General features: G+C 36.8%; 1 protein-coding gene across 1 annotated transcript in view; it reads left to right on the top strand.

Annotated features, from left to right (window-relative positions):
* The window catches only part of LOC115210585 (tetraspanin-8-like), a 285,558-nt gene that overhangs the window by 42,561 nt on the left and 217,997 nt on the right, over positions 1-25,000 (top strand). Inside the window, exon 4 of the mRNA XM_036502648.1 lies at positions 18,962-19,036. Coding sequence (XP_036358541.1) covers positions 18,962-19,036 — 75 coding nt within the window. The remainder of the gene's footprint in view (positions 1-18,961; positions 19,037-25,000) is intronic.

The following is a 25,000-nucleotide window of genomic DNA, read 5'->3' as shown; positions in this document are numbered from 1 at the left end:
TGGTAATCTCTGAATTTATTAAATATTTCTTCTGTAATCGTAGCTAGACTGACGATGTCGTTATTTTAATGAAACCCTGTGATTCTATAGTATTTAGGTATTTTGGAATGTTCAACATTATTCTCTATAAAATTTGTTTTAAACAATGTTGATAAGAACTGAGTTACATATGAAAGGATATATTTGATAATGTAGTCCTAGATACACCCTGTCTAAGGAAACGACTGGATGGCCAAAGCTGTGGAGTGTCTCTTTTTTATATTCTAAGTTTACATCCAGCTCAGGTAAACTTTACCTTTCATCCTTTTGATTTCGATAAAAGAAAGCACGAGTCAACTGTTGGTACCGATTATATCGACTAAAAATCATCATCATCAACAACAACAAGTCTTATGGCTCATAGTGCCGGTTACATGGTTTTCATAGTGAATAAGTGACTAATATGAATGGTAAGGCGATCACGTCACAAGTTTACGCATTTGCAGATTAGAGGACCGGAGCAACTTGAAATAAAGTGTTTTGCTCAACAACACAACGCATTGCCCGTTTCAGGAATCGAGACTGCTATCTTGCGATCACAAATTCAGCAACCTAACCACTATGCCACGCACTTCCACTATCGACTGACACGCTGCCCGCAAAATTGTTGTCTGTGTATCTAAATTAGTTACAATTAGAAACAGTATTTAGTGGGGTTTTTCGGTATTTTTTTCTTTCCATTCATTTTCTATGAAATTGTCTAATGACTACGATTGAACGGTTGATACAGCAACACTGAACTTCCATTTCAATTTCAGATTATAGATTGTAATAACTTGCTGCGAGCGTTTACTAAATCAGACAAGTAGATACATGTGAAAGAAAGGGAGACAAAGTCACATGACTAATTAAATGAAATACGTTATATAGCGCAATAGTTTTAATTGAATAATGAAGCTGGCTTCGGGCGTTCAGGACGTCAATTTACATCTTACTTTAGTTACAGTGTCATGTCCTGAAGAAAATTATTTAACTACTTTTCTAAGATTTCATGCGTAGTTACAAAGTATTGTTCACGTTTTACAAAGAAATCTTCATTCTGTTATTATAAACTAATCGCCACACAAGTAATGAAATATAAAAAGACAGTTTTAAAGCAGTTTCTTGCTATATTCCTATGAAAGGGAATCAGTAAAGCTAGTGAGGAGAGAAGAGATGGATTAAATTACTTCAAAGTGTTTGCTACTTCGATCTCTTGTATTTCTGTATTCAAACTCAACGGTGATTGTTGTTAAAGTTGTTTTCACTGTTTTTGTTGTTGTTTACCAGCAAATCCTCCCTGACAGAGCAGACTTACCATTAAAAATATTCCTGTGACAGCCTTTTTGGATATATTTTTTTCTTTACATATGACAATAAGGCATTCCTTGATGTAATTTAGCAACTATTCCGTGCAGATTTTGCGGTAGCCTGCTTACCAAACACATGGTTCCGGGTTCAGTCCCACTGCGTAGCACTTTGGGCAAGTGTCGACCAAAGCCTTGTGAGTGGATTTGGTAGACGGAAACTAAAAGAAGCCCATCGTATATATATATGTGTGTGTATTTGTGTGTTTGTGCTTGTTCCCCCAACATCGCTTGACAACCGATACTGGTGCGTTCATGTCTCCGTACCTTAACGGTTTGGCAAAAGAGACTGATAGAATAAATACTAGGCTTACAAAGAATAAGTCTTGGAGTCGATTTGTTCGGCTAAAGGCGGTGCTGCAGCATGGCCGAGTCAAATGACAAACAAATAAAAGAGCAAAGGAGTAAATTGAAATGCTTTCTTTACTTCTTGAATCAGCAAAAAGATGTGTCTACGATAGCAAAGAAGTATTTTTCAAACTACCATATCTCAAAAAGGAAAAGACACATTGGATAATATATTCAAAGATATCTTAAATAATACTGATTATGGGGATCTTTACCTTTTGACCGACAGATTTTTAAAATATTTTTTTGTAACTGAACACTTTCAAACTTCGTATACTTGTAAAATATGTCACATAAAACATCTTTAACTTTTGGCGTTGTTGAGAAAATTCTATATTTTGGAAGTTATTTTTTTGTTAAAGTTGTATTTCGGTAAACAACAGCAATAATTTTATTCAGCTGAATACACGTCATTGATTGGTTGAAATTACCGAAATACGACAACTTTTAAAAAAATAACTTCCAAAATACAGAATTTTCTGAACAACGACAAGAGTAAAAGATGTTTTATGTGACACATTCTACCAGTATACGAAGTTTGAAAGTGTTTAGTTACAAAGAATTATTTTTTAAATCTGTCGGTCAAAAGGTAAAGATCCGATTATGGATCTGATTGATCAAGGCTGACTTGAGACAAAAAGAACAACAATGACAGAAATAAAGAAATTTGTCCTGTCTTCATATTGTTTTGGTTGCTTTTGACCAAATACATTGCTTCGTGTTTATTGAGGAGCTTGGAAACAGATTTCTCTAAATTTTATATATCGTTATATTTGCGAAGGGAAACTGTTTTAACCTGGAATCAAAACTGATGTCAGTGGCATTTCTCTCTCTCTCTCTCTCTCTCTCTCTCTCTCTCTCTCTCTCTCTCTCTCTCTCTCTCTCTTTCTCTCTCTCTCACACACACACATACACATTATGAATTTCTTTAGGCATTAATATGCAAATCTATTAACAAATAGTATGTATTGACAAAAATACCTTTGTTAGAGTAGCATAATCAAAATGATAACTTCAACAAGTATTACGCGCGCGCGCACATACACACACATGCACATATTCATACGCACACACACACACACACACACACACACACACATACGGCCAGTAGATAGGGCCCACACCTTCCTACACATTATATGAATTTCTTCAATAGATACAAAGATCTTGATTAAGTTGCGGTTACATTTTTGTTTAACACTAGGTCATTCCTGACCGATCAACCCTAAAATTAAAGAAAAAAGAACTCTATAGCTGTGATTGGTTGTGGTGGATGTCTGTTATTCGAAACTAAGGATTTTCGCTCCTGAATTATCGAGTAAACTGCTGGCCATTTCACAGTCATGTGTACCCTAAACGAATCGAAATGATACGCTGTGTGACAAGACTATCCATGGAATATCAGTTTCCGTCTCACGAGGTACGGATCAATGCGTGGTTATTAATGATGACATTTACTCAAAATGATACGACGCAGTGATCGAACCTGGAAACCCGTGATTGCCTGGCAGATTTCTTGACCATTTGGCTTTACTGTGTCTATAGGTGTGATTAACAAATATAATTTTTTCCTATTTATTTACGACTACATTAACAAACAGTTTAATATTTTATGACAATCAAGTGTTTTATATGACAAAATTTGGCTCCTTTTCTTGTAGCTCTTGCAACCACATACAGCCCCACGCCACTTAATGATTTAAGAATGTTAATTCATGGTAAAATATATAAATTCAAAGGTTGTAACGGCATGCAAACTTTCCGCTAAAACATTTGCATCATAACTCAAATGAACTTCATCCAGAAATATGATGGTGTTTCAGACGTAAATATCTTACTATTTTATACTCTTAGAAAAATAAACTCGTACAAATATTGGATATATAGCATATATAAACATTGGATAAATGTATTTTCAAAACAAAGCTATTATATGAGTGCGGGAATATTTCCGTTGTCTTAGCAGTATTTCAACGAAACAGAAGGTGTAACTTTTCCCAGGATTCAAATGAATTATACATTCTTTCTTGATGGAGCTGTTTTTATTTGTTTCATTTTTAACCATTATTGTAAGGAATGGTATTGAAATGCCTTAAAGACAACCGCTTAAATAGATAGATAGATAGATAGATAGATAGATAGATAGATAGATAGATAGATAGATAGATAGATAGATAGATAGATAGATAGATAGATAGATAGATAGATAGATAGATAGATAGATAGGTAGGTAGGTAGGTAATTCAATAGTTATTTTGCCACCAATTTTTCATATTTATTTATATCTTTTCTTCCTTTCATTTTGTTTTCTATATTTTTAAGCGTTGAACTTAAACATTTGTTAAAAACTTTTCCCTTGCGAGTTGTTTTCTTTTTGTGCTCCTTGTCGTATGCATGTATGTATGCACGAGTGAATGCACAAACGAAAGAAAGTAGCACTCAACACATTTTGTTAGAGTTACATATATTTAGATAGTTTGACTCAATTTCACATTACTTAAAGTTTTGTTGGCATAAGATACGTCCAACCTACAACATTGCAGAGTTGATGTGGACGTATTCTATGCAAACAGAACTTTAACCAATTAAACTGTTATTTATTCTATTTATCTCCAACTAAATGTGTTGAATGATATAGTTCTCCGTTTCTTCACTCATTCAGATAGATAGATAGATATAGATATACAGTAAAATAAGGATTCAGATAGATAGACTCAGATAGATATGCACCAGGATAAACCTGTGGTTCCGGCCTGTGGTTGGTAAGTATCAAATGCTCTGACCACTAGCCATGCGCCCGTCATATATATATATATATATAATATATATATATATATATATATAATATATATATATATGCACGTGTGTATGTACATATATATATTATTATTCAGGTCAATGCCTGAAATCGAACTCAGAATCTTGGGGTTAGTAGCCCGCGCTCTTAACCACTACGCCATATGCCCGTGGGCAATTATGGAGTAAATTTTAGGGCAGACAATATCACTTTCATACTATATTTGACGCGTAAGTAGAACTCATGTCTGGAAACCTCTTCACATACTTAGATTGTTGGAAAAATCGACAATAGCGTCCTTCCAATGGATCCTGCTATGTACTACGTATTACTAATATTATATTTAAACAACCCAAGGGAAATAACCTATACCACCTGCAAATTTTAGCGAAGCGTTCAATATTTGATTCTCCCGATCAGCCGACCTAATTCTGCATTTCACTACTCACAGCTTTGAGCTGCTAAACACTATTATTGCACTTCTTTAATTTGAATCTTAAACCTTAAAGACGTCATTCATACATTTCTATACATACATACTTTTTTGAATGACCAGTACTCCGATAATTCTGCATTTTTACAGTTACACTTTTTCCATGATAGTAGATAAATTTTTTATTCCACAACGTATTTGTAGTGACTTCATGCAGGCATAGCGTGGACTCGATCCTCGATTGCTTAATTTCACTTAACATTTCAACAGCGCTTTTCTCACGGTAAAACAATAGTTTTTCTGTGAATGACAGCAGTCATACTTTTCCCAGATGCCTTCGCTAAGCAGAATAATGTCTTTGCCTCTCGCCAACTTCCGAAAACCTCTCTCGCCAACCTCCAACAATCTCTCCCTCCTCCAGCAGACAGTTTTTCATGACGGAAAATACACCTTTTGTAGCAGTTACAACGAAATTGCTTTCTTATATCATAGTAATAAGGCGTTTCAATAGAACATCTCTACCCCTGAGAGTTACCGGGTACATCAGCTAGTATATATATATATATATATATATATAGATATACATATATATACATATAGATATATATATGTATATATATATATACATATATAATATACATATATATATTCATATATATATATATATATATAATATATATATATACATATATATATATATACATATATATATATATCTATATATATATATATAATATATATATATATACATATATATATTCATATATATATAAATATATATATATATATATATATATATATATATATATATATATATATATACATATATACACACATATACATCCACATATACATACAGACACACACACACACACACACACACATATATATATATATATATATATATATATGAAGAGAGAGAGATCGATGGGTTTTTTTACATATGTGTAAGCTCTTTTTTAATCGTTCTTTTCCATGTGCCACTCTATCTTTTTATCTATCATCATTTATACTTCCACCTTTCATCGAACTGTGGCACATCTATCCGATGGTTTGTAAACATCGCAGATTTGATTTATGTTTAGAAGTCACCATTAACGATCTGTTTTATTTCTCATCCATCTATATCAGTGGCTAGTTTTGTATATTTATGCATGTGATAAAACATTATGTAATGTTTACAAATGGATGTAACGTGAAAGTACATACATTTATGACTTTGAGTGTGTGTGTATACACACGCGCACACATCGAATATTTATCGGTAATAAAGATAGTCATCACAACTGATAGGTGAATGATGGACTTGGTCGACCTGAATATGATTGAAAGTAAAAGCTGGAGATGCTAAGTTTTTGTTGAAAGTAATAGCCAACGTTTCCGACAGGCCCTTTAATCAGAGTAGAGACGTAGGGAGGGGGCATTGAGTAAATCGTTTGAGGCTATACCTGGAACACTAAGAAAGGTCACAGCTACTAAATGAGATGTATTTATCAAAGATATTTCGTTCGATATAGCCTGTAAAAATCATTTGGCAATAAAATGGTATGTTTTCGAGATATGAGATGTAGAATCAACTTGAGGCTGGTTTAACAGGCAGGGGCCTGCTTACGCAATATTCTTTTCATGTATTATCATACGCAGACCCATTACTTAAAAGTTGAATTTCTTGTCAGGCAATGAGGCAGCATGTACATGTTCATTTGATCGGCTAGAAATAGCAGCAAAAATTCTTGAAATCATGCCTTCTAGAAAAAATAATAAATGTAGGCCTTGGATAGTAATGCGTTAATCCAGTAGGCTTTCTGAGCACATGAAGGGTAACTTTAGCCTGATAGGACAGGAATGGACCTAAACACCGCAAGGTAATCTGCTACAGTATAAGTGCAGGCATGGCTACGCTTTCTACTATAGCCCTAAGCTACACAACACCTTGTTAGTGAATCTGGAAAACGGAAACGACATAGAAGCTCGTCGTATATATATATATATATATGTGTGTGTGTGTGTGTGTGTAGAGGCGCAATGGCCCGGTGGTTAGGACAGCAGACTCGCGGTCGTAGAATCGCAGTTTCGATTCCCAGACCGGGCATTGTGAGTGTTTATTGAGTGAAAACAGGGGGTGGTGGAAATCCCTGCTGTACTCTTTCGCCACAATTTTCTCTCACTCTTTCTTCTGTTGGCCTGCTCGCTTAGCCAGCGGGGTGGCGTCATTTGTGACCAGCGATGTGTAGCAACATCTGATAGCCTGGTCAGTCACATGATCACGTGATATATAAATATATATATAATATATTATATATATATATTAGTGCTAAGTACCAATACACAAATCGGACCTTGAGTTTAACTTCGGTTAAATATCAATAAAAATATACATATGCTCATATTTTGAATTCTGTCTTTCCTGATTGCATCACAATGTGTGTGTGTGTGTGTGTGTGTGTGTGTGTGTGTGTGTGTGTGTGTGTGTTCAACGACATCTTAAAAGCTGGTATTAGTTTTTTTATGTCTTTTATAATTTTGTGGTTCGGCAGCAGACTTACAATGAATCCTGGGGTCAATTTGTTCGACTAAACCCTTCAAGCTATTACTCTAGCATGGAGGAAGAGGAGGTGGAGGAGGCGGAGGAGGAGGACGGCCACGACGACAACGACGGCGATGTCCATGCTGATAATATTGGATATGATGATGATGGTGATGAAAACGACAGCAACGATAATGATGACAACAACGACAGCGATGATGATGATCATGATGATGATCATGATGATGATGGCTTAGTTCCCTCATTTTGTATTTTTTCCGTAGTTTCTATTGCTGCCAAGAATTTCAACTAATCTTCTCTCGCCAACCTTGTAGTATCCGTTCATTCGCCGTCTCTCTGTATCACCAACCCTACCATAGTAACCGCGACCAAAACTCGTTCCTATCATTACCAGCATCACCACAACACCCAATCACCACCACTGAAACGACCACTAATACCATCACCACCACCACCGCCACCATCAGCAGCAACTGTAGTAGTAGCTGTGAGCATAAACGGTTCAACATCAACTCATTCATGACTGTGATATTTACGAAAAAAGAAAATAAGGAAGATGAGGATAACGACAACAGGATGATGACAATGGCGATGATGATGATAGTGGTGGTTGTGGTGGTGGTGGTGGTGGTGGTGATAATGATGAGGGATGATGATAATGATGATCATGCCAAGGACCATGTTGATGATGATCATGATAACGATGATGATTGTGGTGGTGATGATGATGATGATAACGACGATGAACATGATGATCATGCGAATGACCATGTTGATGAAGACCACAATGATGATGACGACGACGATGATGATGAGGATGAGGATGATGAGGAGGATGATGATGATGATGAGGAGGAGGAGGAGGAGGAGGCCGAACAAAATGAACAGAGAGGTGAGGTCCATTTGCTGAAATGCTACTACTTTGATAAACTGACTTGATGTGACTTTGGCAGATTCACCTTGAAGTTATCTTGGCGTGTTCCTTCTCTGAATCACGAACACAGATAATGACGAGAGTTTTCGAAAGATCGATAACAAGAGTAAAATCAATAGTAGTGAAGGTAAATGAAAAAATATATATATATATAAATTTATATATAAATGAATCGAATAACATAAATCATTAAAAAAAGATGGTGTCATTAGCTGTTGGTGGAGCAAAATGTCCACCAGATGGCAGATAGGTTATGCGTGATAAGATGAAAGCTTGAATAAGATATTGTGCACTCCTGCCATAACACGCATCCCGAATTAAGAACCAGAGTGAGTTTGGAACTAAGAGCAAATAAAAGCTGAACATTGATCTGGTAGCTGAATGTATATATGTGTATGTATGAGTTCGTGTGTGTGCCTGTGTATGTGGTACGTGTGTGTTTTAGTTAAAACTTATAATACATAGCACCATATAATAATAATTTTACCAAGTGTATGCCCGATATTGCAGCAAAATTTACCATGATAATTCTTTTAAAATATACGTGCAGTTCAAATCAGGCAACCTTCTTTGAGAAGCGGGCCGCATGAGCCATAGCTCATCATCAGGCAGACCACATTACTAAATAAAGTCAAGGCAACGTTTTGTTAGTCGTCGCAGTTTGCCTATGACAGGTTTAAATATGGTGTAGAACGACACAATCTATAGGGGCAGACAGAGTAAATATTTAATCTAAATTATTTCATTAATTAATATTTCGTCAAACACTCATTAGTGTGGAAGAAAAGATAAATTGTGCCCTATTTTCTGCTATTTGTGGCAACTGTTTGCCGTTTCAGACAGAGCAAAACATGAGTCGTGAGAATAATCTTTACAAGAATTCTTTTAAGCTAATCTCAGTATTCCCGCATTTATCAATGTGCTTTGTCTCCCTGTATCAGAGGAAAGAAAAGCTAGTACGTCATCGAGAAACAACCAGGTGCAGGGGTTTTCACGGGAGTCTATATTGCTAAACTTAATTGATTTCCTGGGGTCTCACTCCATTTGTAGGCTGGCCTTGACTCCTTCTTGAATTCCTCCACACAGCTAAATATTTAATTCTTTATTGTCCACAAGGGGCTAAACATAGAGGGGGACAAACAAGGACAGACAAAGTGACTAGGTCGATTACATCGACCCCAGTGCCTAAATGGTACTTATCTAATCGACCTCGAAAGGATGAAAGGCAAAGTCGACCTCGGCGGAATTTGAACTCAGAACGTAGCGGCAGACGAAATACCTATTTCATTGCTACCCACAAGAGGCTAAACACAGAGAGGACAAACAAGGACAGACAAACGGATTAAGTCGATCCCAGTGCGTAACTCGTACTTAATTCATCGACCCCGAAAGAATGAAAGGCAAAGTGGACCTCGGCGGAATTTGAACTCAGAACGTCACGGCAGGCGAAATACCGCTAGGCTTTCGCCCGGCGTGCCAACGTTTCTACCAGCTCGCCACCTTCCACCTTTCACACAGCTAAACATTGTTGTTGGTTCAGTTATAGATGGCCTGGCCATGAAACAAACAGTATTAACATAATTACCAGTAACTGGTCATTTTTTTTTTGTTTTTTTTTACCTAACTTCGTAAATTTTGTAAGAAAGACATGAACCGTAGCATACACAAAGACAAAATAGGCCCAAAAACACAACATTTCCTTAGTAATAATAACATTTCAGACTGCTCAGTTTCTTAATGAAGCAACAGTTAAATATTCTAGTTATATTATGTAATATACACTGTGTTTTATCTCTTAGATACATAAAAGAATAATTTTCACAGCTGCGTCTAATGTTGCGACAAAATATCGACAATTAAGCTATGTAAATAAATGTGCAAGTAAACACTTAAATATACCGGAGGAACACACGATTAATATTAGTAAATATCAAAATAATTATCTAATTACAATTACTACATAATAGTCATTAACATTAATTTTCATCGAGGGAAATCGTCTGTGCAATCTACTCGTTAATTTCTTTTAGACACATTTCGTTTGGATAGTCTGAAAATAAAGAAAAAAAATCACCGGTACTATATCATCACCTTTAAAAAAGAATTCATCGCCTTTGCCTACGAAATTTATGATGGCCGAAAATTATTATAAATAGTGGGTAGGCGCATACTATCTCTTTTTTAATCTAATGTTGAGTAGTAAATGTGAAGGAGCATGGCTCAGTGGTTAAAGCGTCGAGCTTACGATCATGAGGTTGTGAGTTCGATTCCCGGACCGGGTTGCGTGTTGTGTTCTTGAGCAAGACACTTTATTTCCCGTTCACTCAACTGTAGAAATGAATTGTGACGTCACAGGTGCCAAGCTGTATCTGATGTTGCCTTTCCCTTGAATAACACTGGTGGCATGGAGAGGGGAGGCCGGTATGCATGGGCGACTGCTGGTCTTCCATAAACAACTTTGCCCGGACTTATACCTCGGATGGTAACTTTCTAGGTGCAATCCCATGGTCATTCATGACCGAAGGGGGTCTCCCGAGTAGTAGATGTACAAAACAATGTTAGAAGCATCTTTAAGTAGATATCTGTTTTAGTATCTGCTAGTATGGATCGTGTTGTTCCTATATACATGTAATTATATAATAGCTCACATGCACACACAAATACACAAATATTTCTTTGTATGTATGTGTGCGTGAGTGTGTCTGTCTGTCTGTATCTATCTATCTATGTATGTATGTATGTATGTGCGTACGTGCACATGTGCAAAACTCTTACTACGATATGGTACATTATAATCTTAGTTTGTAGCATATCAAGGCTAAAAAATGCACATTCGTCTCAGCACAACATTTGAAACTATGGATGTGCACAAAACAAACGGGGGAGCAATTACACATGACCAATTGCTTGTTGACTGCTCTTTCATATACACACGTATTCTGACATCAAAGCAAATTAGCATATGTTTGGGGATATAGTTACTAATGCATTCCCAAACCACAACACATCTCGTGAGCAGAAATAGAAGTAGAATCCCGAGAGAGTGAGAAAACACTAAGAAAATGAAAAAATTTAATAAACATGATAATGGACTAAAGTATCACTACCAGCAGCAGCAGCAGCATCAAAAGTAAAATAGCAATAACAACGCCGGAATCGACAAAAATATCATCTTCAACCGCCTGAAAATTATCATCAACAACGAAAGGCCCGTGGAGGGAGATTTTGCCAGTTATAAAACTAAGCGCAGCACCAAAGTTCTTTATATGTCAAAAAAAGCATTGGGGCCGCTCTTTCACCCAGTGGTTCACTAGTTGATGGAAACAATATTCTCCACAATATCGGCAAATAAAAGTAGATGGATTCTACAGAAACAATACTACTTCATGTTCATTATTAGGGATTATTAGTGTAAACAAACCCCCAACTTCTCATGTTTGTCATAAATTTTAAAACACCTTGAATATCATAACAGTAATAAATAAAATTAGACACTTCTCAACAATAGGTCTCAATAAATTCGGTATAAAGGTATACCGAAGCTAGTTTACATCTCCTATATCTAATCTCTCTAAAATATTGCTACACGCGCGTTATGTACTTGAACATTTTATACTCACAGTTTTCGAAAAGGGATATGAGTCCCTTGTAATAAAGTACCAACTGATCTTCATGTAATTAATTGAAAACGTTTGAGAGAGTGGTGAGATTACAGATATCTAACTTACGGAAAAACAGCTATACCTTAAATCCCAACCAGCATGATTTTTAATGAAGCAAAGACTACTTAACACAGCTCCAACAATTCTATAACGACATTGTCAGTGTTTGAGTAGTAAATGTGAAAGAGCATGGCTCAGTGGTTAAAGCGTCGAGCTTACGATCATGAGGTTGTGAGTTCGATTACCGGACCGGGCTGCGTATTGTGTTCTTGAGCAAGACACTTTATTTCACGTTGCTCCAGTTCACTCAACTGTAGAAATGAATTGTGACGTCACAGGTGCCAAGCTGTATCTGATGTTGCCTTTCCCTTGAATAACACTGTGTTTGAGTTTGAAGCACATTAACTTTAGTAAGTTCCTCAACAGATTTTGCTGTAACATTCTATTGAAAATTCTATCCAAAATTGGAGTCAAAGTTCTCAGAAAATTTTGTCGCTAGATTAAATGCTTCCTGGTTGGCAAATCCAAATATGTTGTGATCGAGTGAATCCGCCCGGAAATTATTAGTGATATCTCCCAAGGCAATGTTTTCGGTCCATTTCCCTCCATACTTTACTTAAACATCACAAATATCATTGATAGTAGAATGTTTGCAGGTGATTCTAAGTTTAATAAGGAAATCAGAAGAATAGGTGACCGGCTATATCTCCTGTCTTACTTATATGTTGTGTCAATGAGCGAAACAAAACTGTGTGTTTCTAAAGGAAAGAAATTTTGAGGCTCATCGACTTTGAAGAAGAGGACATGTTTCAAAGACCATAATCTCACACTGCAGGACTTCCAATACTATCATAGCATAATAAATAATTGTCAACAATAATCTCTCAACTGGAGCGCGCACATCAACAATGAAGTCAATATGACACGTACGATACGATCTTGGATACTTAGAACAGATGATCTCGCCTTTCTATTCCGTACATTTGAATATATTGAGGAGCCTCAATATGCATCAACACTCAGGAAAAGGATAAATGATAAATTGCATGATGGGTCTTGGTTACTGGGTTCAGACTGTGTTCTCGCTAACGCCACCGTAAACGCTACTTCATTTCTACAATGGAAAGATATACCACCAGCGTAGACCAAAAGTTGCTTATATCTACTTTTAAAAGTATATGCAGTTACTCTACATTTGTTGAGGGCATGTAATACGACCTCTACAAAAGTCGACTAACAGTGTATAGCTGCATTTTAATAAGAAGCTGTTTTTCTTTACTTTCTTTAGCTAGTCTTACTCTACTCAGTATTATACCAAAGTAAATCAACGAAGGATATAACCCATAACATTCAAACGATATTGACAAATTCCACCTACAAATCCTAGAGAACCATGGACTCTCTGAAATGTTTCGTCCGGCATCACCTCCCAACATGATTGCGTCTATGTGTTTGGCTTAAACGATGGTGCTTTTAAGTTAAACACGGCCAGAGCTCATACTGTCCTGAAATTATATATGTCTGTGAGTGAGTACTTGCACACGTGCGTATATATGAATGTACGCATGTGAGTTTGTGAATGGGTACAGGTTTGCTTACATGTGCATTATATAGATAAATACACACACACACGCATATATATATTATATATATATATATATATATATATATATATATATATATTATATATATATATATATAAACTTTCATCATTAACTGATTGTGTGCATTCTATAGTCGATTAAAATCTACTACAATTATATTTATTTATTTCTGGGGGGGGGGGTTCATCTAATTATTGTAAAAAAAACGTTTGCAGCCAATAGCAGGTAAATTCGCTTTCTAATCTGACAGGAGATTTTCAACAATTTCTCGCTTGCCTACTTAAAAAATCTTGACAGCCAAGCAGCAGAATCAAAAGTAAGATCCCATACTTCAGTGATTTTATTGATGGCATCGAGAACGGCAATAAGAAAGATGGCGGTGACGATTGTGGTAGTGGTATTTGTGGTGATGGTGGTGGTCGGAGTCATCGTGATTTTGATGGTAATTGTGTGGTTGTTGATGATGATGATGATGGTGAGAATATTAACACAGCCCACAAATTTTCACTGGAAAGCACAGTCGATTAAATTAATACCAATAATTGGTTGTCACTTTGTTAGTGATCCCGGACGGATATAACATTAAAGAACAATTGATGGATTTGATAACAAAATTTGAAAGAAATTATGATAACATTGATAATCATAGTGATTTCTAATTTTGGCACAAGGCCTGAAATTTTAGTGGGTTCGTCGATTACATTGACTCCTGTTCGTAACTTGTGTTTTATTTCATCGATCCCGAAAGGATGAAAAGTAAAGTTGCTCTCAGTAGTAGGAGATGTACCACATGGCATTTTGTCCAACGCACTAGCGATTTTACCAATCCTGGCGAAACTAGCAGTCCTGTAGCCGACCCCATCGACTGCAGAACTTCACTGGCACTTTAACCTGGGGAGGGGGGGGGGTGAAAGCAGGTTTTGAACACAGAGCATAAAGAACCAGAATAAACATCGCAATACATTTCCTCCAACACTTACTCTTTTCTCTTTTACTTGTTCCAGTCATTTGACTCTGACCATGCTGGAGCACCGCCTTTAGTCGAGCAAATCGACCCCAGGGCTTATTCGTTGTAAGCCTAGTACTAATTCTATCGGTATCTTTTGCCGAACCGCTAAGTTACGGGGACGTAAACACACTAGCATCGCTTGTCAAGCGATGCTGGGGGGACACAGACACACACATATATATATACATATATACGACGGGCTTCTTTCAGTTTCCGTCTACCAAATCCACTCACAAGGCTTTGGTTGGCCCGAGGCTATAGTAGAAGACACTTGCCCAAGGTGCCACCGATCCAGGGCCTCATGTTACAATATTTATTTAAACAATAGTATCAACATTCTTTTATAGGACATGTATCGCTAATTTAATTGACCTGGCGCTGGAACTTTTATCAACCGAGCAAAGTTGCCCTTGGTAAGATTTGAACACAGAATTCTAAATGATGAAATGAAATATCATTTACTCATTTACTCATTTACTTGTTTCAGTCATCTGACTGCGGCCATGCTGGAGCACCGCCTTTTAATCGAGCAACTCGACCCCGGGACTTATTCTTTTGTAAGCCCAGTACTTAATTTTATCGGTCTCTTTTGTCGATCCGCTAAGTAACGGGGACATAAACACACCAGCATCGGTTATCAAGCAATGCTAGGGGGACAAACACAGACACACAAACGCACACACGCATATATATATTGGTCGGCCTGACGCTATAGTAGAAGGCACTTGCCCAAGGTGCCACGCTGTGGGACTGAACCCGGAACATGTGGTTGGTAAACAAGCTACTTACCACACAGCTACTCCTGCGCCTATCAGAGCATGTTTTTCTTCATACGCTCAAATTTCCACAGTAAAAAAAAAGTCTTGTTTTCCTTTAATCTATGGTTTTTATAGTCCTTTGAGCATTCTTTCAATTGACATCTTTTGAACTTGTATGCCTCTTCTTTTCTTCATATGTAGTCCCTCGCTGCAGTGGTTTCAAGCCTTGTTTGGGACAAAGCCGTTAAAAAAAAAACTATTTACAACCAGGTCACTGAACAGAAATGTGTTTTGTTGTTGTTATTATTGTAAAAAGATATTTCCATGATACACTGGACCTATGTCTAGGATTTGCATCTTTTCTGGAACTGTGAAATTTCTTCACTTTTAACAGTAATAACAGTCTAAAAGCTTTATGTTACATTATCACACTCACCTATGTTTCTGTTTTCTGAAACTTCATTGTCATTTGTTAATATATGGGAGGTCAAAGGGAGCAAGCTGGTTGAATTGTTGGCATATCGGGAAAAGTGCTCAGCGACATTTTACCCTCCTTACGTTTTTAGTTGAAATTCCGCCGAGGTCGACTTAGCTTTTTCAACCTTTCGGGGCCGATAAAATAAGTATCAATTGAGTACGGTAGTCGACGTAATCGATTTACTCCGTTCCCCTGAAGTTGCTGGCCTTGTTCCAAAATTTGAAACTAATATATGGAAGGAAACAAACTTTCACAGTCTTGAACTCACGATTTATCATTGAAGTTCTTTTTATTCTCTCATTTTAGACACCTGTAAACGTTTTACTAAACTGACTTAATTAATCACTGTTTGACAATCTTTAAATGTCACATTGTTTATGTCTCATATGACTCTCAAACCTTTATCTTTTCTGCCGTTAATCAATATTATTGTCTGTGAACATATATTTACTCTGATAATTCATATCGATCCACACGCCGCAGTACTTACGACACGCGGAACAATACAAATATCACTATTCAGTATCAGAGTTCACAGAGTTTATCACAATTCATAGTTCACATTTCCAAGTTCATATGTAACTTAGTTCTGACATAACAGTTTTACAACTCTAAGTTTCTGTGGCACAGATTTTAACGTCGTAATAATGCATCACGATCTTTACACGACAACTTTCATATATCAGAGTCACACCGTCTTTGTCGAAAAGAACAGTTTTTATATGAATAATACACAATAAATTTGTGGCTAACACAGTCAACTTAGATATACAAAGCAGACATAATATAAAATATTGGTAACACACATAAGTTAGGCGTGTGATAAAAATTTAAAGAAGAAAATAAAGAGAATATTGAATTAGTGTTTGTTGTTTAATTTTAGTTTGTCACTGATTGAGTAGAGCGTTGACAAAATGTTTCTGCCAGGATTAGCTGATTTACCCCATTTTTGCCTACCGTCTTCAAAGATGAAAGACACTTAGCCTGATATATACAAAAAAAAGATTATGGTACGATCTCAAGGGAATTTGACTGGTAATTGTAATAGACGGAACCTTGATGAAGGTTCCGGATTAGAGAAAGCGAGAGAGTGCAGAGAGACAGACAGAGAAAGTAATACATAGACAGGTCATTCACATTTGAACATATTTGTTTCTTCATTGCCCACGAGGGGCTAAACATAGAGGGGACAAACAAGGACAGACAAACGGATTAAGTCGATTACATCGACCCCAGTGCGTAACTGGTACTTAATTTATCGACCCCGAAAGGATGAAAGGCAAAGTCGACCTCGGCGGAATTTGAACTCAGAACGCAACGACAGACGCAATACCACCGCTAAGCATTTCGCCCGGTGTGCTAACGATTCTGCCAGCTCGCCGCCTTTCACATTTGAACATATTAACACCTGTTTATGTCAAATAAGAAGCCAGCTTTTAGAGAATCGGCAGTGACTTCAATTCATAACAATTATATGTTGAAGACTATAAATGGAGATGAGTTCGTAAGTTGTTAGGAGGAAAACTATAACGTTTCAAAATTAACTTGAACCTGAGAGAGTTGACTAAGTTTCTCTCTCGAGCAAATATTCACTAGCGAAACATCAATATTCTTTTCTCTCTACGATGTACTAACCGATGCAAAACTTCACTTTTTATATGAACTTTGTTACTTATAGAATACTACAGTGAAGTATAAACTAACTATACTACAATGAAGTTTCCATTATGCCATGCATTAACTGTACGGCATTAAGGATTCTATTATACAACATATAACTTTTTACGTGTCCACTATATCAAATATTAATTGTACCATGCTTGTTTCCACTATACCATACATTAACTGTACCACACTGAGGTTTCCATAATAGTATCTATTAAAGTTTCCACTATACCAAATATGAGGCTGAAGTTGTCCCTGGTTCATGTATTACACTGAATTTTCCACTGCCATAATCCCAACAGTTTTCAATTCACTCTCTCTTTTACTCTTGTTTCAGTCATTTGACTGCAACCATGCTGGAGCACCACCTTTAGTCGAGCAAATCAGCCCCAGGACTTATTCTTTGTAAGCCTAGTACTTATTCTATCGGTCTCTTTTGCCGAACCGCTAAGTTACGGGGACGTAAACACACCACCATCGGTTGTCAAGCGATGTTGGGGGGACAAACACACACACACAAACACATACACACATACACACACACACATATATATATATATATTATATATATATATATATATATATACGACGGGCTTCTTTTAGTTTCCGTCTACCAAATCCACTTACAAGGCTTTGGTCAGCCCGAGACTATAGTAGAAGACACTTGCCCAAAGTGCCACGCAGCAGGACTGAACCCGGAACCATGTGGATGGTAAGCAAGCTACTTACCACACAGCCACTCCTGCGCCTATTGTAGAAGATTTAGAAGCTTTCACAATACCGTACACATTGTACAACCTGTAAAGTTTCCGATGCACATTTATATCCATTTATACCGCATATTACAACGGATTCTTGCTTTCACACGTGTTAAGTGTACCTTTTTGTTTACTACCCACAAGGGGCTAAACACAGAGGGGACAAACAAGGACAGACAAACGGACTAAGTCGATTACATCGACCCCAGTGCGTAACTGGTACTTATTTAATCGACCCCGAAAGGATGAAAGGCAAAGTCGACCACGGCGGAATTTGCACTCAGAACGTAGCGGCAGACGAAATACCGCTTAGCATTTCGCCTGGCGTGCTAACGATTCTGTCAGCTCGCCACGTGTTAAGTGTACTGCATTGCTATTAAGTCCAGGAGGTGTTATTAAGTTAGACATGGCCTGGGCCAATACTGGCCGAAACCTATCAAAGTATCAACGTATATATTAAGCATAAGTTTCCTCTATGCTATGCACTACAGTAACATTTTCCATTCTACCGTGTATTAATTGTTCTGCAAAGAAATCTAAAATATATCGTATATTAATGGCTTTTACTGTTTTGTTTTACAGTTTTTCGCGTTGCTCCTTTTAATGCTGATTGTCTTGATGATTGGAGGAATAATAGCGTACGTTTTTCGGGGAGAGGTGAGTACCAACACTTGAGAGTTTCTGCTTTTTTCACACGTTTATATACACAAAAATGTATTAATATATTTCAATAGAGAAACACAGTCACATGCTTTCTTATTTGTCGCTCTAATTCTGTATTTATCTCTATCTATAGTTGTACTTTTTGTGCGTGAGTGTGTTTGTTTTATGCATAATTATATATATATAATCGCAGCGTGGAAGGTGTTTGTAAGCCATTTAAGAAACACACAAAAGCCGTTCGATTCACTTCAACATTCAAGTTTAATTTGTCAAAATATTTTCTTCGCTTTAAGACCGCGACCTGTTCACTGACAAAAATCCGTACTGCATACTTTCTCAGATGCAGCACGGATTTTTGTCAGCGAACAGGTCGCGGTCTTAAAGCGACGAAAATATTTTGACAAATTAAACTTAAATGTTGGAGTGAATCTAACAGCTTTTGTGAGTTTCTTAAATGGCTTACAAACACCTTCCACACTGCAATTATTTCCGTTTCAGCACACGATTTCAGATCAAATCACTTGCTATGCAAGTACATCTCCTATATATATAGTTAATCCAAACAAGAAAGCTAAAAAAAAAACAACGCGAGGACGTGGAACAAATATAGTATTATTGAACGCTCAGGAAAGAAGGAAAGAAAGAGGGTTTAACGTTTCGAGCGGAGCTCTTCGTCGGAAACATAGAAGGAAAGATCCAGAGAAGGGAAGACAGAGGGGAAAAAATCGCCAACGGTACACACGCGGTCACATTTTATATATACATATATATATATATATATTATATATATATAATATATATATATATATATATATATATATACATACATATATATATATATACATACATATATATATATGCTATTTATTACTATCGTACAGTTTACAATTTTGTTTATAAATTCCGTTTCCTAAGCATATTTCGGTAGTTAGAAACGGAGAGTTGTGTGATAATCCCGATGAGAAATAAATAACACTTGTCCGTTTTATCATTAGTAAACAAGCTGCCGGAAATTATTTCATCTTATCACGAGACATAATTTATATTCTTTTAGAACATATAAATTTTATTCCATATGTATATATATAAACACATACGAGATAGTATCAAAAGGCTCCAGAACTAGTTATGTTTAATGAAAAATAACTTATTTACCAAAGTTTTCAACATTATCTCTTACGATATAATCACCTTGGAGAGCTATACACCGGTCCCAGCGATCCTGCCACTTTTGGAATCCGGTTTGGAAGTGGTTTTCCGTAAGCGAGTCAAGGACTTTCTGCGATTAGCTGTGGATCTCGACAATGGTGTTAAAACGGCGACCTTTCAGCTGCATTTTCATCTTGGGGAAGGGATTGGAAGTCCGTAGGTGCTAAATTTGGTGAATAGGGCAGGTACGAAAGCGATGATACAATGTTGCTTTTGGCGAGAGGCACTCGAGTGAGGAGAGTTCGGGTACAGGGTGCATTGTCGTTGTGAAGAATCTGATCGTTCGTACTCCACAGATCTGGTCACTTTCACCGAATGTTCTCCCTCAAACGCTTCAACACGTCGCAGTAGGGGGCGAATTCTCGATTCACAATACCACATCTCAGGGGGTGACGCTCGTGGCAACTTTTCCAGAACGCTCATCGTCTTCCAGTGATGTTCTTCCTCTTTTCAAGCGCCGTATTACTCGAAACATGACGGTTATTCCAACCTCTAACTCGACTAACCTTTTATATATAAATGTATGTATATATATATATTATACGTGTGTATGTATATATGATATTGTAAATGTTATATATCATTTAAATGCTAAAAGGACTTCTTAATTACCTTATACACGTGTGTGTGTTTACATACGTACTTATTTCTAAACACACGCGCGTGCGCGCGCGCACGCACGCACACACACACACACACACACCACACACACATATATATATATGTAATGTGTATTCATATATGTATTCATAAACACACACACAAGCACACACACAAACACAGACACCTATATATATGCACGTGCACATACAAAAATGCCTACATATGTGTGAGTGTGTGTATATGCATTCGCAAGGCTCTGTGTGTGTGTGTGTGTGTGTCTGTGTGTGTGTGTGTGTGCGTATGTGAATTGAACTCTATCCTGTTCTAGCGTGTGCATTTGGTATTGAGGTCACACGTCCCCAAGGAGTTTCTTCTACGAATCGAAATAGTGGCAATCAGTTGCTCATCTCGGATCCTCATTAACTTGAGTGTTAAAGCAAAACAAATTAAGGTTCAATTATTTTTACGTACACAAAATAGATTATTACTGCGGTGATAATGTGATTTCTCCGTGCACACTGTCGAATTTGGAATGCAAATGCAACAAATATCTTCAGATACCACATACAATATTGATCGAACGTCACCCCACCTACGACTGTCGTATGCAACATGTCACTGAAAAGTATTCAGATCAATAAATTATGGTGTTGTTTAAGCATCATAGAGATTTGATAAGACCAAGTAAATCGAGGCTGTTATGAATCTTTAAATCACACGATATACTACATACAGGTGCATATTCTCTAATGAGTTTAGTATGTCACTAAGGAGAGTCTAAGGTAAATCGAAATATTGTGATCTAGTTATTCACCACTGGCTTTCAAGACATTAATATTTCAATGAAAATAACTTAATTCTATGTTTACCTATACAAAATAGACTGTTGTAGTTAAATATGTTTCTTCTAATTTAGAGTAGAATGGCTTCTGTCGGGTTCACTTTCATACAGCACGCAACATGAAGACGAAAGCTGCTGTTGATCCAAGTTTCCGCTGATGGTTACTTAGCTTTTATGGAGAATATTGCATACAAAGAAAGTTAGTCATTAAGCTAAAAGAAAATATAACCAATTACTAACGGTGGGTATCATAATGTAAAGGCGGCGAGCTGGTAGAAACGCTAGCACGCCGGGCGAAATGCGTAGCCGCATTTCGTCTGCCGTTACGTTCTGATTTCAAATTCCGCCGAGGTTGACTTTGCCTTTCATCCTTTCGGGGTCGATAAATTAAGTGCCAGTTACGCACTGGGGGTCGATGTAATCGACTCAATCCGTTTGTCTGTCCTTGTTTGTCCCCTCTTCGATTAACCGGACTGTAGTCTTCATATTTAATTACATATTTCTTGGTTAAGTTCAAACATGCTTAAACATGAGACTCAAAGTTACCATTTATACTTCCAATATCTAATCGCATAGATATATTTGGATTTATTCAAACGTTAATTCATCTACAACTATAAGTCTTGTTCCGATCCTGGCCCAGCCAATGTTAAATAATGGAATTATTTCGCGTTAGAAGAGAATAAGGTTTAATGTTTCGGACAAGGGCTTTTCAACCGAGAAGAGTATATATCAACCGCATAGATGGTAGGGAAGATTAAGATAAAGAAAGTGTTCAATTCTTGGAACAACTAGAATGATTGAACATCTTTCTTTATGAATTGTATTTCTGTCCAGTCTTAAAACATCAATCTAAACTTTAATGAAGATCATCTGCTGATAAAAATGATGCCACATCAACAGAAAAAAATAGAGGTGGTTGTTGTTGTTTAACCCCAGGTCAATACAGATCGAGCAGAACTACAACCAAAGCATCACAATAATCACCGTCCCATCTATTTTAGCCCCACTTCAGTGCACGCTATTCCATTTATTTCATTCAGATAGAATATCTGAGACCACATTCGTCCAAGATATTCAAGCCATGACCTCTGTCTTTCGTAGGGATAGTGTACCACGGACTACATTATTTAATGTATCACTTTTTAAGGCGGTGAGGTATGATTTAAGGGATATTTGACGGCTTGATTCCTAACATCTCAGAGGCAACGTAGATGCTCACTTCATTGGCGCACGAGCAAAACAGACAAATTGATGCTCTTTTCTGAATCATACACATTCATAGAAAGGGTTTCCCAGATTTTGTGGCATATATAATCCACCTCCAGCGGGACGCCAGTCTGTTACAGGAATACTTATTTTTGATAGCTGAGGGAACTGGAGGAACGTGAAATGAAGTTGTTTGCTTAAGAACTCAACTCACCGCTCCGCCTAAGAATCGAAACTGCAATCTCACAATCATGACTGCAACACCCCTAATCACTTCGGCTAGAGTGGCAAGTTAACCTGAGATTATTTAATCTACTTCCTTTTTGAAGTCTGTAAAGTTGTAGAATAAAATGGATTGGGGGTTGGCAGTACAGGTACAACAGTACTTATTTATGTTCGCGTTGTGACTCTGATTCCCGCCTAGGTCAATGTTTTTCTATTCTTATTCTAAAGAACGATAAAGGCGGCCACCTTACAGAATTGTTAACATATCGAGCAAAATGTCTAGCGGCATTTCGTCCATCCTTATGCTCTGAGTTCAAATTCCGCCCAGGTTGACTTTGCCTTTCCTCCTTTCGGGGTCGTAGCATAAGTACCATCTGACAAACGAGGGTCAATGTAATTGACTTACCCCCATCTCGAAATTGCTGGCCTTGTGTCAAAATTTGAAACCAATTATACAAAGTTTTTTAAGGTCGATAAAATCAGCACCATCACCAACTGGGAGTCAATGTAATCGAATACTTCCCCAACTAAATTTTCAGACCTTGCGCTTATATATGAAAAGATTATCTTAGAGGTAGATAAAATAAATAGCAGCGATGATTTATAGACGAGTATTAGCCTACTCGCAAACTTACCACTTAACAAAATCTATGGGAATAGCAACCAAATCTCTTTCACATCACATTCTATTGGGTTGTCCGGAAAGTTCGTGCCGATCTATAGTAGCTTACATTTCGACTTATTTTAGAACATGGTTGAGTCCATAAAATAGGATTTGATTACACCTCCATTTAGAGCACAGTTTAAGCTATCTTTTCGTCGAAAAAGGTTTATGTTCCTATAACCTGTGTTAATTCTGTAACCATTTAAAATGGAAGATAGGAAAGTTCATTTTTGGCACTTGATGCTTTGAGAAACAGACAAAAATTGCTGCAGCTTGGCTGGGATGTTCACCAGATATTGCTCCTTCGGATTTCCACTCATTCATGTCTCTGCAGGATAGTCTTAATGGTAAAAATTTCAATTCCTTCGATGGCGTAAAAAGATACCTTGATGAGTTCTTTGCCATGAAACCACCTCAATTCTGGGAAGAGGGTATTTTCGAGTTAATGGATATATGGAGACGCATTGTGCAACAAAATGGTTCATATTTGGTTGATTAAAAATGTAATGGCAAGTATTTATTGTCCTTTTTCTTTCCTTTAAAAATGGGCACGAACTTTCCGGACAACCCGATACTTTCTTAAGCAAAGAAGGTTATATTCATTATTGTAATCTGAAGTACAAATAGATTCAATCGTTACACCTTGAACGATGCTTTAATCACAGACCTGCTTGATCAGCGTTGACCATGGGCTAAATAATAACAAAACACCATCATTGTTTTATTACAGTGAAGATATAAACCCAACAGCTTATATGATAAATCTGCAGAAGTATTTTATATTTACTTTGCCAATTAAATATGAATCATAAATCAAAATAATCACCAATGGAATATGTGATAAGAACGATCGACTGACAGCAATTGTCTGTATGTATATTAAAAGTATAAAGCAATAAAGTTTGTGCAATAAATCTTTCAATGTAGTGGATTCATATTCTTAACTCCGGAGTAAAACTAATGTGAAACATCATAAAATACAAAAATGTCCTAATTAAATTAATATACAAGTAATTTAAAGTTTCTGCACAGATATGATAATTAATAATCACTACACAAACTCAAACACACAAAAAAACACACTTATGCGTTTATCTATGGCTTGGGTGCTTGTGTGTGTGCATGTGTGTATGTGCATGTGTGTATATGTGTATGTACATGTATGTGTGATTGTATTTTTAAAGCTGCATATTAAATCATCTAATTA

This window comes from Octopus sinensis, linkage group LG4 (genome assembly GCF_006345805.1).
Source record: "Octopus sinensis linkage group LG4, ASM634580v1, whole genome shotgun sequence".
Taxonomy (NCBI): Eukaryota; Metazoa; Mollusca; class Cephalopoda; order Octopoda; family Octopodidae; genus Octopus; species Octopus sinensis.
The sequence above is the reverse complement of the archived record's forward strand: the minus strand, read 5'-3'. Positions and strand labels throughout refer to the sequence as shown.